At 36.2% G+C, this 14427-nt stretch overlaps 1 protein-coding gene across 1 annotated transcript in view; it reads right to left on the bottom strand.

Moving 5' to 3' along the window:
- Window positions 1-14427, bottom strand: part of LOC139960829 (calcium/calmodulin-dependent protein kinase type 1-like) — a 127039-nt gene that overhangs the window by 35234 nt on the left and 77378 nt on the right. Inside the window, exon 8 of the mRNA XM_071959414.1 lies at window positions 2975-3062. Coding sequence (XP_071815515.1) covers window positions 2975-3062 — 88 coding nt within the window. The remainder of the gene's footprint in view (window positions 1-2974; window positions 3063-14427) is intronic.

Raw genomic sequence — 14427 nt, 5'->3', positions numbered from 1 at the left:
ATGATGGCCTAACTGGTAAAAGGAACAACAACATCTCATCCTCCCTGTGGGAGTGTTGAGAATAACAATGTAAGTGATTGAAGTATATTATCATGATGAATTGTCACCATAAAATGGGTGTCTTTTGAATGAAAATTTCTACTTTTCCAATCAAAATTCTAAAGAATGCTTTAATAATTACAGCTTGGGCACTTCTTCTATGTCCTATCCCACAACTAACTGCTTTGGAAGTCTATCTCGTCTCTACTTAACAAGATGGCTCGGTTAAGTTATAACAAATATGCACAAGGAAGATGTGTGAATTATACCCACTACCTATGAACAATTTTCCTACATTATAACATTTCCAAGACTTGCAATATTAAATTTGAAGTATTGAATCAAACTTTAATATTGGACTGCATGATCAGAGGAAATTAGCTCCTCGACAGAGGGTAAACATAGAGGTTTATAGTACACATGGTCAGTTTAACTAGTTAAAAGCGATATAGATCAAGTCACGAACAGGACTTAATGACAGGGAACGGCAGAGGAGGGAGGGTTCAGTCTCGAGAGGGGGGAGTTTGAAGGCAAGTTTGACATGTGACTTTGATTTGAGGGAGCAAACCACAAAATTATCTCACAAATTTCTGACAGAATGGATCACATGTACATTCTGTGCCACCATATTTGAATGTTTGTCAACAAAATGCCAATCTTTTCAACTGACCTTGTTTCATACATTGTTTAATCATAGTGTTTGTTTTACTTATAACTGTTGTTGGGCACTTTTTAATAGCAAAAATGGACAAAAAATATACTTCATTTATACCAGAAAGAGTAAAAAAGTCTAATATAAATGCAGAGAGCAGCACTTTTTAAAACTAGGCAAGAACACGCCCCTTATGCACCCTCCCACCTTTCTGTTCACAAGCTGTACATATTATTGTATTAGGTTTCTTCTTAACTTTTGCCAGTGCCCAGAAAGTTTTTGTATCAAGTAAAACTTTCTTTTCTTAGTAAGATTTCTTTCACTAAAGCAAACACATAAATCACAGCTTTCCTGATACAGTCATTTTTGTATGAATTATACAACCTGATTCATTTTCATAACTACATTCTTTGGTATTTAATGTCATTGAACAACCATCAATTACAAATTTCCTAACCTTTTGGATAGCACAGAAATTCCTCATTTCATCTTTTTTTGGGGGGTAACATTTCCATGAAATGAGGATGGCTGAGTGCATAGAACCAATGCATTTCAATAGAACTTTGTAATAGAGAACTTTGTTATAGATAAACTTGAGTAACACCCAAGAGAAAAGGTATAAAGTAAATAAAGGGGTTCAGCACCCACCCCCCTCCCATCCCCTCAGCTTAAAAAAAAAAGAGAGGAGGAAGAAGGAAAGTTAAGGTGTGAATGATATTAGCAACTCAGATGTCTGGTGATCCATGAAAAATTTGTTTCTGCAATGACTCTTACACGCTCTGTTAATACCTTCCACTTGTAAAATGCTGTGACAATTGGCTCTGCTGTCGTACGATTTGGGAAAATGGGAAAGGGGGAAAGAAAAGACTAAGAAAAGAGCAAACTATCCATGGGTAAGATGAAACCACTTAACATTCTCACGTTGCCAGACTTTCCATTCCCGATCTTTGTTCGATGTGTAGGTGTCGGAAGAAAGATGTCAATTGATCAGCAGCGTATATATTAAGCACAGACGTGATTTTATAGAATGTCCCACCAGGTTGATGATGCAATGGTGCTTGTCTTAATATTGCAAAGACTGATTTTAATCTCTCGTGACATTTTCAACTGCAAGTCGTCCATGTATTTCAGTATAGACCTGGGAGGTTTTTATCTTTATATTTTCTGAACGTTTGGATATTAGGCCAAAAAGGGTTTTAGAGCCGTTTGACATTATATGAAAAAGTCATAAAAGGTGTTGCACCTACTAAACTACACAGAAAAGTATCAAAATCACTATACTGACGCAATAAAGAATTATACTTTGCCTCCCCCACCATTCTCCGCCAACAATATGAAAAGAGGAACTCACGAACCAATTGATATATAAAGAAAGATTATATTGATCCCTGGGAATAAAAAATAGCAAGTAGATCACTTGTTCTCTTTGACATTTATCAATATTTAATGCTTGTGGTTTTTATTTTTTATTCTATAGTTTGTTTCAATCAGGTGACAATGTGCTAGAAGTAGAACAAATTTGATATTATTGCATCATAAAGAGCACTTTGTTAACAAAAGCCGGTAAACAGACTGAATGTCACGAACGGATATCACACCTAGGTGAGGCCAGAACATTTGTGCTGAAATATGTGCAATATTTAGAGCACAGGCAGCCATATTTTTTTAATGTTAATTTCCACCCTGTACTGTGCTCTCATATAATCTTTTAAGACTTATTTATAGTATGAATACTGCCAGTAAAAACAGTTCCAACTTTTAGCCTAATAGCTGCTCATACTGTCAGTACGAGTGTTCTGAAGCATGACATGAAAGAATAGTTTATTGAAAATGTGCCAACTATTTGGTCATTAATACCCTTTCTTTTGTTGCATGAAATGCATATTTTTGGACATGGTATTTGAATTTAAAAATTCTGACCTGGATACAAACTTTAATAGGTTTTTCTTGTCTACATTTACCTATCAGTAGACAAATTTACTAAATATCACCATTGGAGAGGTCTGGCACTATCATTTTGCAAGCCTGAGAATGTTGTTGTCCTCTACAGAAACTTGGAATCACTTTCAAGCCGACATGTTAATTAAACAACCCAGAATGTCTGGAATGCTAAAATCCATTTCTGAGTTTTATTTTGAATATCTGAAATTTAAACTTGGTTTGGCTTCTAAGATTATGATGAAGTGCATGACATTAGAGAGTGCATTACAACATTTTAAGTGAACATCTCACCTTTTCTTCATCGTCAAGAAATCCTTTACAGTAAAGATATTAACAACTTACCTTCCATTTTGTTTTTGCAAAATTCTTTTTCATTTGCTGGCTGACAGATTCGTGAATATTTTTAGTGAGGGCAGCATTTCCTGATATCCTGTGGAAACAAAGAAATAATGGCACTTATACATTACTGTACTCTGATGGACATAAAACTAATTGTCAGGTGCTTAGCAAATCTAATTTAATTCATAATAGCATTGGTGAATTCAAATACCAGTGCAAAAGGTTCTACAACCATGACAGCAGCAATTTGACATTTAACATGTTATAATATAATTTTAAGTGAAAAACAAATGGATGCATTGGTTTCAAATCAATATCATTTATATATATTTAGCTATTCAAGATAAAATATACATTGGTGAAAAATAAATTCCTCAAAATGTTATTGAGACCAGTCTATCATGCAAATAGTGATTACACTTAAAAGAACAGTTTTCCATATTAATCATAGCCAACCAGCAAACTGCAATTTACAAGACTTCACCAAAGCATATATTTGTCTGATTAACAGCTTGAGAGATATGACTGATGAGTTGCTAGGTGATGATTAGTTGGTCAGTGTGTCGGGGTCAACTGTAAGTCTTCATAACCGTCGAAAACTGGGACAGGACAGCCGAGTTGAGTGTCAATTTCAGTCAGGCAGTGTGATGCTGACTTGAGATACCAAAGCTTAGGACATCACCAAGACATATTGTTAATAAATTAGATGAATGGATGAACAGAAAACTTAAACAGTTTCTCTCAATGGTCATTGCTAAAATTGTGTTTCAAATTGATTATGTATTTTGTATAATGTTGTGCATAGCACTGTCTACCACACGACAGCAGCCAATCACACAACAATAGCTTCATATGGTATGGGTTTTTTTTGGTCTATTTATTGTTCACTTCAAATATTTGGTAAAATATCTATACATAATGCTTGTTTGTTTTCAATATTTCTACAAGTTTACATTAGATCATAAATTTGACGAGACGGTTGTTTAATTATGTCCTAACTCATATACAGCTATCGTGGAACACATTTTAAATTTTCATTACAATAATACATTGTCCAAGAAGACTTCACTGGGTATTTTCAAAGATAGAAGAACAATAGTCAACATGAAATAGCAATAGATGACAGAAAATAACATTATAGCCGACATGAAATAGCAACTTACAGGAAATAACCATAGCAAAAATAATAATCACTTATGTAACTTTTGTCCTCATCCTTTTGTCATATAGGGTAAATTAAAATAAAATAGAAATAACCTGAAACTGAATAGTACCAGACCTAAAAAACGTTCTGTTTTCATTAGAAAGCAGGAAAAATGAAGATGTTATAACAGAATAGCAAAAAGCAAGACCTAAATTAGGATTATTTCACCATATTTATTTATTTATTTTTTGGTACTCCCCTATTAGATCAGCTTAATAAATACTTCACACTTTGAATCAGCTTCCCTATCCCAATAACGAACACGCTCCAATGCTCATCCAAAGAAGATGAGTTTTTTCGGGCGACAAACAGAATCTTCCCCCTTGGGAAGGGGGGGGATCGGTCACCAGTGATAATCACTCATGCATTTTAACACCTCTGACACTAAACTTCTTACACGCTGAGCTGTGTGTGTAAATTATATCTGACAGCTAAGGTGAAAAAATTGTTATGACTGGCGAAGTCCTCATAGGATTGATAAATCCAGAGTGAATATACTCAGCTTTTATTAATCAAAACCAATTTCAAAACTCAAAAGCTGCACCAGCTATTTTGTCACTCGATTTAAGTCGATGCAAATGGTCTTTATATCTCACTTGGGGTTTGCTCGAAAGATTTGTTCCTAGATATCTATAGGGAGGGCTCTGATTAATTTGAAGATGAGGAGAAATAAGGATTCAAAGTAACGCATCCAAAACTTTATTGCAGAATTTCGGAAAACAAGCTTGATACCTTTACCAGCCCTCAAGCTGTTTTCGGGAAATCTTAAAGGAAGAAACAGCTTACAGCATTTCAAAAAGCTGGTGACACAAGAGAAAGAAGAAGACGAAGGGAATGGGGGGGGGGGGGCGGGAGAGGAGGATAGATAAATGTTTACTTGGAAAATGAGCAGAAACAGTCAATTGATTTTGTCAATATGTACATTCTATAATGCAGGAGAGGAATACAGGGTAAAAAGCTAAAGAGAAAGTAGAACAGACAGATGACATCTTTTAATGACTTTGAGGGAGGAGGGTAGAAGCATGAGTTAAGCAATAAAACCAGAGAAAAAGAAAAACAATTTCAGCCAATTTAACAAGGTTTACTTTACGTTACTCATGATGGCAGCCAAACCACTTTACGTATTTGCTCAAAGTAAACCAGGGTAGTTATATAAACAGTTTGCTTCAGCAAAACCAGTAGATAAATTTCTTTAGCCTTCCATGTAAACTTCAATATCCTGGAAAGATCAGAAATGGGATATTTCATCGCAGCCAATTTTCTCCTCTGAAGGGAATCCAAAGAAAGTCATAAAAATGAAAGCAAATGTCAAGCTTGCCTCACATTTACTTGTTACCTAAATATTTTGACACAGATCGGTGTAAACCAGGAGCACTGCTATCTTGAAATGCAGTGTAAAACATAGTACCTGAATGAAATGATTTCAACCTGTTACTATGGTAGCGTGCTTTGGCAGCTTGCCAATATACACCTTAAGCTCCATCTACACCATGACCCACAATGCTATTAAAATATTAGCACTGAGACCCAAATCAATAGGAGGTTACAACGATAATGTAACAATGGCAGCTACTAAGGTAACTGTGTTGTCAAGGTAAACCCTTCCAGTACCCCTTTATCATCACCTCCAAGCCTTCACCTTCAAGCCTTCACCTCCTCTTTCACAGGATTAAAATGCCAAGAGGTTGTGGTTGGTATCTTTAGCTCTCATTGACATATGACTGCACATTCTCTTCACATAGTAACAACCATCACTTGTGTAAAATCCTACAAAAAAAAACTTCCCACAAAATGAAACACAGACACACACAGGAGGGAAGTGAATGTCAGCTGATGTCAAATGCAAGAGCAGACTTGTACCTCCCTCGTCCATAGCAGATCTACAGTCTGATGTCTTGAATTTCATCGATATAATTTGAGATGATGCAGACATTAATTCAATATGAGTAAGGCAGAGATTTGTGGCTTACTGTTGCCGTCTTTCACAGAGCAGAATAAAATAGAATGTTAACGCCATTACATGTAACAGCTTATGAGATCACTTTCATAATATTACCCTACAGAGGTAGATGGACGGACAGCTTCTACAAGATTACTAAACTGCACTCAGAATGATGGCTGAGAAGCAAATTCCATATTCTGACAGAAGTTTCAATATTTTAGTTTTCTCTGTGGCATCTTTCTGGGCAGTTATAATATGTTATAAGAACACATAAATCTGACAACTGTCATTTATTGACTCCTTATTTCATGTGGTAATAATGGTGTAATTCAACACAGGAAATATTGTGTCCAACCAAGTATGTTTCATAACTTAAAGTTTGTAGCTTTTTGCAGAAAACAAACTTATGCTTTAAGTTCATTGTTCCAGGTGAGATTTGGTGGATTAAGGTAGAATTTAATAATAGGTTTTCAGGTGTTACCTAATAAGGTTGAAATTAAAATTAAGTTTTCAGGTGTTACCTAATCTATCCGTTAAAGTACATTTATATTATATCACAAGATTGTGGAACATTCACAGCAAAAATAAACCTTTTAGACAAAATTTGACTTTGAAGTCAAGAGTAGGGACTCTCTAAATTCAAAGCTATAAAAGACAAGCTTATGAACACCTTTTTTTTTTTGGGGGGGGGGGGTTCTTGGCAATTTATGTTTCAACACAACTTCTTACATCATTCATATTATTATGAAACAAGAAAAGTTCAATTAAACAAGGGTTTGTGGGTTCACCAAACTGATGGTATTATGATCCTTATCGTTCTCATACATTTTACAAGGTAAGGTAAGGTAATTATCTCGAGGTAACTGCAAATTTTTGTATTTTTGAGCAATAAGCAACTACCCCCTCTCTAAAGGTGCTTAAAACCAATTGACCCTCTATGTACGGCCACCTTATTTTAACATTATGGAATTCACTATAATGTACAAACTTCTTTTTCTAACCTGTTTGCTTTCAAGCAAAACGTTCCGACAGGCAATACATATGTTTATCCTACCTAATATTGCTTATCAAACCAGTTTTACAAAGGCAAGAAGGTTTTATGGGTATCTAAGCATAAGAATGCTATATAGCTAGTACTGTACTTAATAACAATTAGGGCAATATGTGTGGGTGTGTGTGAACCAATGACCTTCTTTTGTTTGTTTTTTATCTGACAATTTTCTATGAAACCCAACAAAATGGGAAATTTATCCAGGATATTGGCAAGATAAATGATCATTTTGAGATTATAATAAACTGTTCTAGATCTTTAAAATTGTCATCAAGCAATTTCCTTTCTTTGGTTAGTTCTTTGATTTTCCAACAGCTAGACTGCAGTCGTGAAAAGTATCCCAGTACCAGAGGTCTTTACATTCTACATGAACAGCACTTTATATGCAAATATATAGTTTATATGTGTATATCAGATGGTTATATAGCTAGACCTTATGACTATATTTATTTTTATATGTCAGTCAACTACTTTACTTCTTCTGAATGATAATGGAATCAAATCTACATGCCATCTAAAAGTTTTGCTGGACTGACATTTGAGAAGCAAATATGATGTATATATTAATGTTAACTGACTTTCTTCAGAAATTTGATGCAACTTATAACTTCAGCAGATACTGTTGGCTATAAAGATCTGTCCCAAACAAATGATATGAAGGATTATGCCAAGTATACTCCATTGCCATATGTAAATGACGTAGATAAGTAACCAAAGTCACGAAACCAGAATGACAAGCTAGACCTGGTGTCTGCTTTTGAATGACAGCCACAACTAAATAGCAATGAAACGGCACCTCAAAGCTGACGTGTGCCTTCAGTATGTGCGCTCTCTGTCCTTCTAGAATGCTTTATAACCGAAAAGGGGAATACATCAGATCCATCCCAAGTCAAATTATCCACAATTTAATGCTAATTGAAGTATTGTGTCCTCCGTCTATCATTCAGCTTTCAATTTGAAGACATGAATATTCATGACCTATATTGCTGTCGTTTTCCGAGGGAGATACTCTGAGAATTATTGGATTTTTTTTTGGCCAGGTACCAAGCCACAAACATACTCAGCTTTTGTTCCCATGTACCAACCAGTAGAGCATGGCATTGACTATATAGTTACTACCATGATGGTTCATTTCTCTATTGTTAGGATGTGGGCCTATACTTACTCAGAGGGATATATACATAAATGCAAGGGGGCTGAAACAATTAGTTTAAAACACAGAAGACTTGCAAGCATGCAATTATTTGCACATTTCGAGGAGTTGTCTGGTTGCAATGAATTGAGGTGTAAGATTTAAAGAAAGTATATTTCATTTACTATGAAATAAACACAAATTAACGGCAAAAACAGCTAGTACTTAAGTGGACAAGGCTAAATCACCATGTCATGTTACCACATTATCAGGACAATCTGATCCAAACCCAACTGTGTGCTAGCTTGCATCACGTGATTATACATCAAAAGTCACATGACTACAGTACATAGCACTTCAATATAATTGTTGAGATGGCAAGAATGAAAACTTTCATGAATTTGTAACCTCTGTAGATCGATGTATGTTACTTGTGTAACTGAAGGGCAAATAGCAATGAGGTAACAGTACGCTGTAAAATTCAATGCCAGGTTCCAAACTATTCAGTCGAAAATGATACTTCAGGCAAAATTAATTTTTGTTATTCAGTTTCCATCCAAGGAATCAAGTTTCATGGACAGAAATTGACAATGGAGAAGAAAGAAAGTGACATATATTGATAAATAGTGAATTAAAGCAACATGAAAGTTTAGTTCCTTGCTTTATGCAGCAAATTTTACCAACTGAGTATAATATACATTCAAATATTACTGCAAATAATGAAAGTACAACGACAGCTCTGCTAGCTAAATTTGTAACTCAAAAGGTACTTGGAATAAGTACTCAGCAATTTGAGACAATTAGGTCAAATGTATTGCCCAGAAGCTGGCTAATGTCAAGTCAGAACCTTCTTTAAGTTTTTTGCTTAAAGCTGTAGCTCCAGCATCGATCAATGTACCCTCAGTATTTTTTGTTTTTTTCTTTCTTTACTTGTTCTTCTTCTTCTTCTTCTTTCCCATACAACATTTAGTCACATTTCATTAGCTAGTAGTGAGTCAACTAATTCTCAGCAATACACCAGTATAGGCCCCTTCATAATTCTGTGATTTCAGAATGCAAGAGAAGACTATTTCATCATGGACAGTAGCTTGAAGGCACCTAACAATTAAGCACTTTTCATTTTTGTTAAGCCTTGGGGCACAGCTTGTTTAAGTGTGATTGAGAGTGAGGTGAATTTAATGGTTGACATTAATTAAATAAAAACTATCAATGGTTTTAATGATTGGATAGAAAGATCGATAGCATGAAGGATGAGGCCTTGAGAAGTGTTTCATATCAGAAAAACAAGACAAAAAAAGAGAGATCTAAACTAAGGAAAGAAACAAAAATTTCAATTCATATCTTTCCCTTAGCAACAAACTTAACTGCAGATATATCTCAATACACTTCCAATATTTGATAGAATTATCAGGTGCCATGAATATCTAACCTGACGTGCAATGTGAGGTAGAAGAGCTTCTATCATGATTATAACTTATGTTGAGATAGTTCCTAGCAATACTGGTATCATCTGTCTACACCTACGAGCACCAGCACCTGCTGACATTTCCTAACCTACCACGCTTTCATAGCATGCATAACTAGCCTAGCCTTCTTTGTAAGAATCAGTGCTGAAGTCGTTCTTAGTTGTGTGTGTACCAGCAACTTGAAATGACTCCGCCAGGAGTGGAATAAAGTTATCTACTTGTACGTACATCAGTGTGCTACTGTCACATTGCATATGGATGTTCATGCATATAGAGTATATTTTATCTGTCTGTTAAAATTCCACAAGAATTATTACAACAACGAAAACCCCCAAAATATTGGCATTAGTCCAGGAAGACTTTTTAGATTCAATCCATTTGAAGACATATTTCCTGCAGGCATAGATCCATTGCTTTTCACCAGATGAAGCAAACTTTTATTTTCTTCATTTCTTGAGTACAACATATAACATGCATGCATGCATATCTCACTTTTGGGTTACTGGTAATAACAGTCTGTTCTGCCTGAAGTCTCACGAAACCTTTACCAATTGCTCTGGTTTAATGAACCATCATTTCAACTGCAAATTCCAACATTAATTCTCCAATACAATTTATAAAGGATTTGCTTCAAACTAAAAGCTATTATCACTATGAGGAAGGATATAAAAATGCTCACTGAGATGATAATTATAGGCCTTTACAGCTAGAGATGGGAACATGGGGAGCGCTGTGAAAGAATTATTTATCCATGTTTTATTCCACATGGAAACACATTTGCTGGGTTCCTATATAGACAAGATCGGGTACACCATGGTATATGACAATCTTCACTAAGCAGGGACACAGGTGCTGGTATTTCTGCCTAAAAGGGTGTGAAGACTCGCGCAAAAAGAAACGTCTAATGCCGGTAATCTGACCTAGTTTCGAATGAGGTGTAACAGAAGTGTTAGACACCATCATCGATCTCAGAAAGTACACACACACACAGCTTGCTACCATCGGTAATTAAAGACACTAGTGTACAGTCAGTACATACAGCTGTGGTCAATACCCACAGCACAGTGTACAAACAATACAGTGATGGACATCACAGGTCCAGCTAAAGAAAACAAGGTATCACGTTTCATTACTGTACTGTCTGCATTTTGTAGCGACACCAACAAAACGTCACTTGCAAGCAACGGAAAGTTAACTTTTTCAGATAGCCGCATGCAGTTTGGGGCGAGTCTTCAATGCCTTTAAGGGTGCACAGTCGTTAGCAGTAGCAGCAGGGTTTGACGAGAGAAACCAAGAAGCAGAGACTGCCGAGGGTCCTGGGACAAAGACCACAGAAGTTGCTGCATTTTCAGATATATCTTGTTCCCTTGTAATGATTTTCATGTCCATGCAGAAGGAGGCTATGAATTGTTTTCCAAATTCTCATCCAAAGTTCCAATCCTTCATCAGTTAAAAGACTTTACTAATAAATTCAAGCTTGATTCTTATATGTCAAGTAGGATTATAGGCTAAGTACCTCTGTCATCAATGTGAATAGGTAAGCTGGCCTACAAAACATTATTAAAAAAAAGGTTGGATGCTTGCTTTGACACAGATTTTCTCCAAAGTTCAAAGACATGAGTATTGTGACATAAACAAACTATGTATAATAGTGCTTTGTACCCAGACCATTCAAACCTATCTAATAGTAGAACATATTTATGTTGTAAATAAAAAAAATTACATTCTATATTATCATATTAATAAAAATAATCATAACAAATGTTACTAATAAGGCGCAAAATCTTCCAAAGAACTCAGAGCGCATTATTTGTTAGAGAATAGTTACCTGGCAAAATTCCTTGTATAAACATAAAATTGTTTACTTTCAACTGTCTTTGCAAAGGGTATAACAACATTCTATGAAGGCTTGCAGATATATTAGATTGTATATGCTGTACGGTTTAACTGCTTGCAGTATGTCTTCATAAGGGTGTGCACCAAGCTTGTTTGTAAGCTGTACAAAAGGTATATCTTACTGTTTTTGTTCATGACAATCTTATTATCAGTCTAAAACAAATGGTTCTCAATACTTTTTACCAGGGCAAGAGGAAACCATTGGTTACCTAGACTTGAATATAGTGCAGGGTATAGATAATCTGTTAGGAATTGCTCAAAGTCTGCATACCCAATTAGTACACACTTGTAGGTCTATTGAAATCTTTTGTGGCCCGGATTTGGCATGTGAGCTGTGTATTGCAAAACCTCTGGTCTAGACTGTACTCCTTTTCTGTATAAAACCATAAATGTGTCTGCTACTTATACTTGAATCATGGTACATACATAATATCTTCAGAAAATATGTTAAACACAAGAATGCAGAGAGGAGTAAAATGCATCATTTACATCAGGCGCGTAGCCAAGGGGGGGGGGCAAAGGGGTCAGCCGCCCCTCCCTTGAGCATATTTTGTTTTTAAATTTTTAATGTTTTTATGATATCGCTAGTATTTTCAAAAGAGAAAATGCTAAAATGCAACTTACAAGGCCTGGGAAGTGACATTTCCAGCGATCTGGGAGGCATTTACAGCCAAAATTTTCTTGTACGCTTCGTGCCAACCATGGTGGCGCTCCGCTTAGATAGTTTGCAATGCCGAATCTACAGTTTCGCCCCTCCCTTGGCAAATTCCTGGCTACGTGCCTGATTTACATCTTCCTTTTAAAACCAATAACACCTACATATAACTTTGACGAATTGTTATGTCCTTGAAAATTGGGCATGATTCCTTTCTAAAAGCCATGATTTATATCAAAATCTCATTTTAGTATATCTTAAAAGCAATTAGCATAAGTTTATCTGCCTAATTACCATGGTGTACAAATACCAAATATTTAATCTCTTTATATTAAAGTTTTTGCTTCCGATATTAGTCCTAATTTATGTAAATCGACTCGTTTCCTATTTTGTCTGTATCTGCATTGAATGAAAAAACAAACATAATATATATATCGTCGTGTTTCTATATTTATTGCAAAGAATGGAAAAAACTTAAAAAGCAGAGCAATGTTTAAACACGTCCAAATGTCCCAAAACATTTAAGCTGGCACTTTGAGAGGATTAGCCGAGCTGATAAACTGAACACAAATGTTGTAACTCTAGGAGCTTACTTCTGAAACATGCTAGCACATTTAAAGAGTGCCACAGATGTACACAATTACTTAAGGAGAGGATGGAATTCAGAGAGGGGTGGGAAAGGGGGGGGGTATGTGGTCATAGGGAGAAAGTGAAAATTGTCATACAAATATGCAAATCATGAGCAACTAAATACTGGCCAGAAAGGGGAACCAATTACAATCCAGAAGTGCCTAATGCTCACCATTTTATTGTGTCCAGGAGAGTTAACCACGAAAAATTCTAAGGTTATTGTTTGGATTAACTTTGGAAAGGCTGTCAATTTAATTAGAATATGTTTCTTGCAAGAGAAAATGGCAATTTCATCAGTCAAAGAAACAACGGCAAGGACATTACTTTTAGACCGATGAATGAATTCCTGTTGACACAAACTCTCCCACCCAACGCCTTTCCAACCCTCCTTCCCTCCAAAATACTGCTGCAAACGAGAAGGACTTATAAAACATTCACAGATATCAAAGACAACTTGGATTAATGTCAAAGAAACATCTGGAAAAAAGTCGCAATACAAATTGGCAGTTTTTATATAAATTTACCACAAAAGCCGCTCTTGATATATTCTCCATAAGCATGAAGTTTACGACGAACGCAGAGGACCAATTAAATGTCTGACTCTGGTACGTAAATTGGCGAATGTTCTCAGACACGACGCTGCTCCGAGAGACAAAAGGAATGTAAATAGAATGAATCAAACAAAACTTGAGAGTATGTCGCACTGGGATCACTGAATAAACTACTTGCGACATACACAGGAAAGACGAGACTAGTTCGGCTGCATCGAGGAGGATGAGGATGAGGAGGAGGAATGAGGAGGAGGAATGAGGAGGAGGAATGATGAAAGAATCAGACTGAAGAATTCCCACATGGCAAAACTCAAATGTACTTCCAGAGAGACTACTCAGAGAGAACTTCAAAAATGTTCAAATTTGACAATCAGCATTCATTTTTTTAAGTATGCGGATGCTTGGAGATTATTGTTTAAGAAAGATCTAAAATATACAGGAAACATTCTGTACTGACAGGTGAAGCTACATCCTAACAGCAAACTGCCCCAAACTTTACATTCAAAGGACTCCAAATTTTTATACCAAACATGCCATGACTCCTGGTGTTGCCATGTCTGGTGGCTGATGTACACATAATTTCAAAGGTGGGGGAAGGGGAGGGGGGTGGAATCAAATTCAAATTATCCCCAAGCTGAGTTAGGGGGGCATGAACCTCTATGGATGGGCTGTAGTAGGATAGGCCAGTTTCCTTTCCTTTATAAATGTTGAAATATGATGTAGATTGGACTCTCATGGCCCAGGGTGGGAAAGGGGGAGGCTTGGCCCAACAATAACTTTTGGAGCAATGATTTTCACATAGGATTGGTGGCCCCCTCAGGAGGCAATTTCAACCTCACTGAACTGCGGTCTGACTACTGGCCCAATCCCCAGCCCCCCCCCTCCCCAATCTCAAGCCATTGTCTGGATGTCTGTGATTACCGCAAAGG

This window comes from Apostichopus japonicus, chromosome 20 (assembly GCF_037975245.1).
Source record: "Apostichopus japonicus isolate 1M-3 chromosome 20, ASM3797524v1, whole genome shotgun sequence".
NCBI lineage: Eukaryota > Metazoa > Echinodermata > Holothuroidea > Aspidochirotida > Stichopodidae > Apostichopus > Apostichopus japonicus.
Note: the sequence above shows the minus strand (reverse complement) of the source record. Positions and strands in the feature narration are given on the sequence as shown.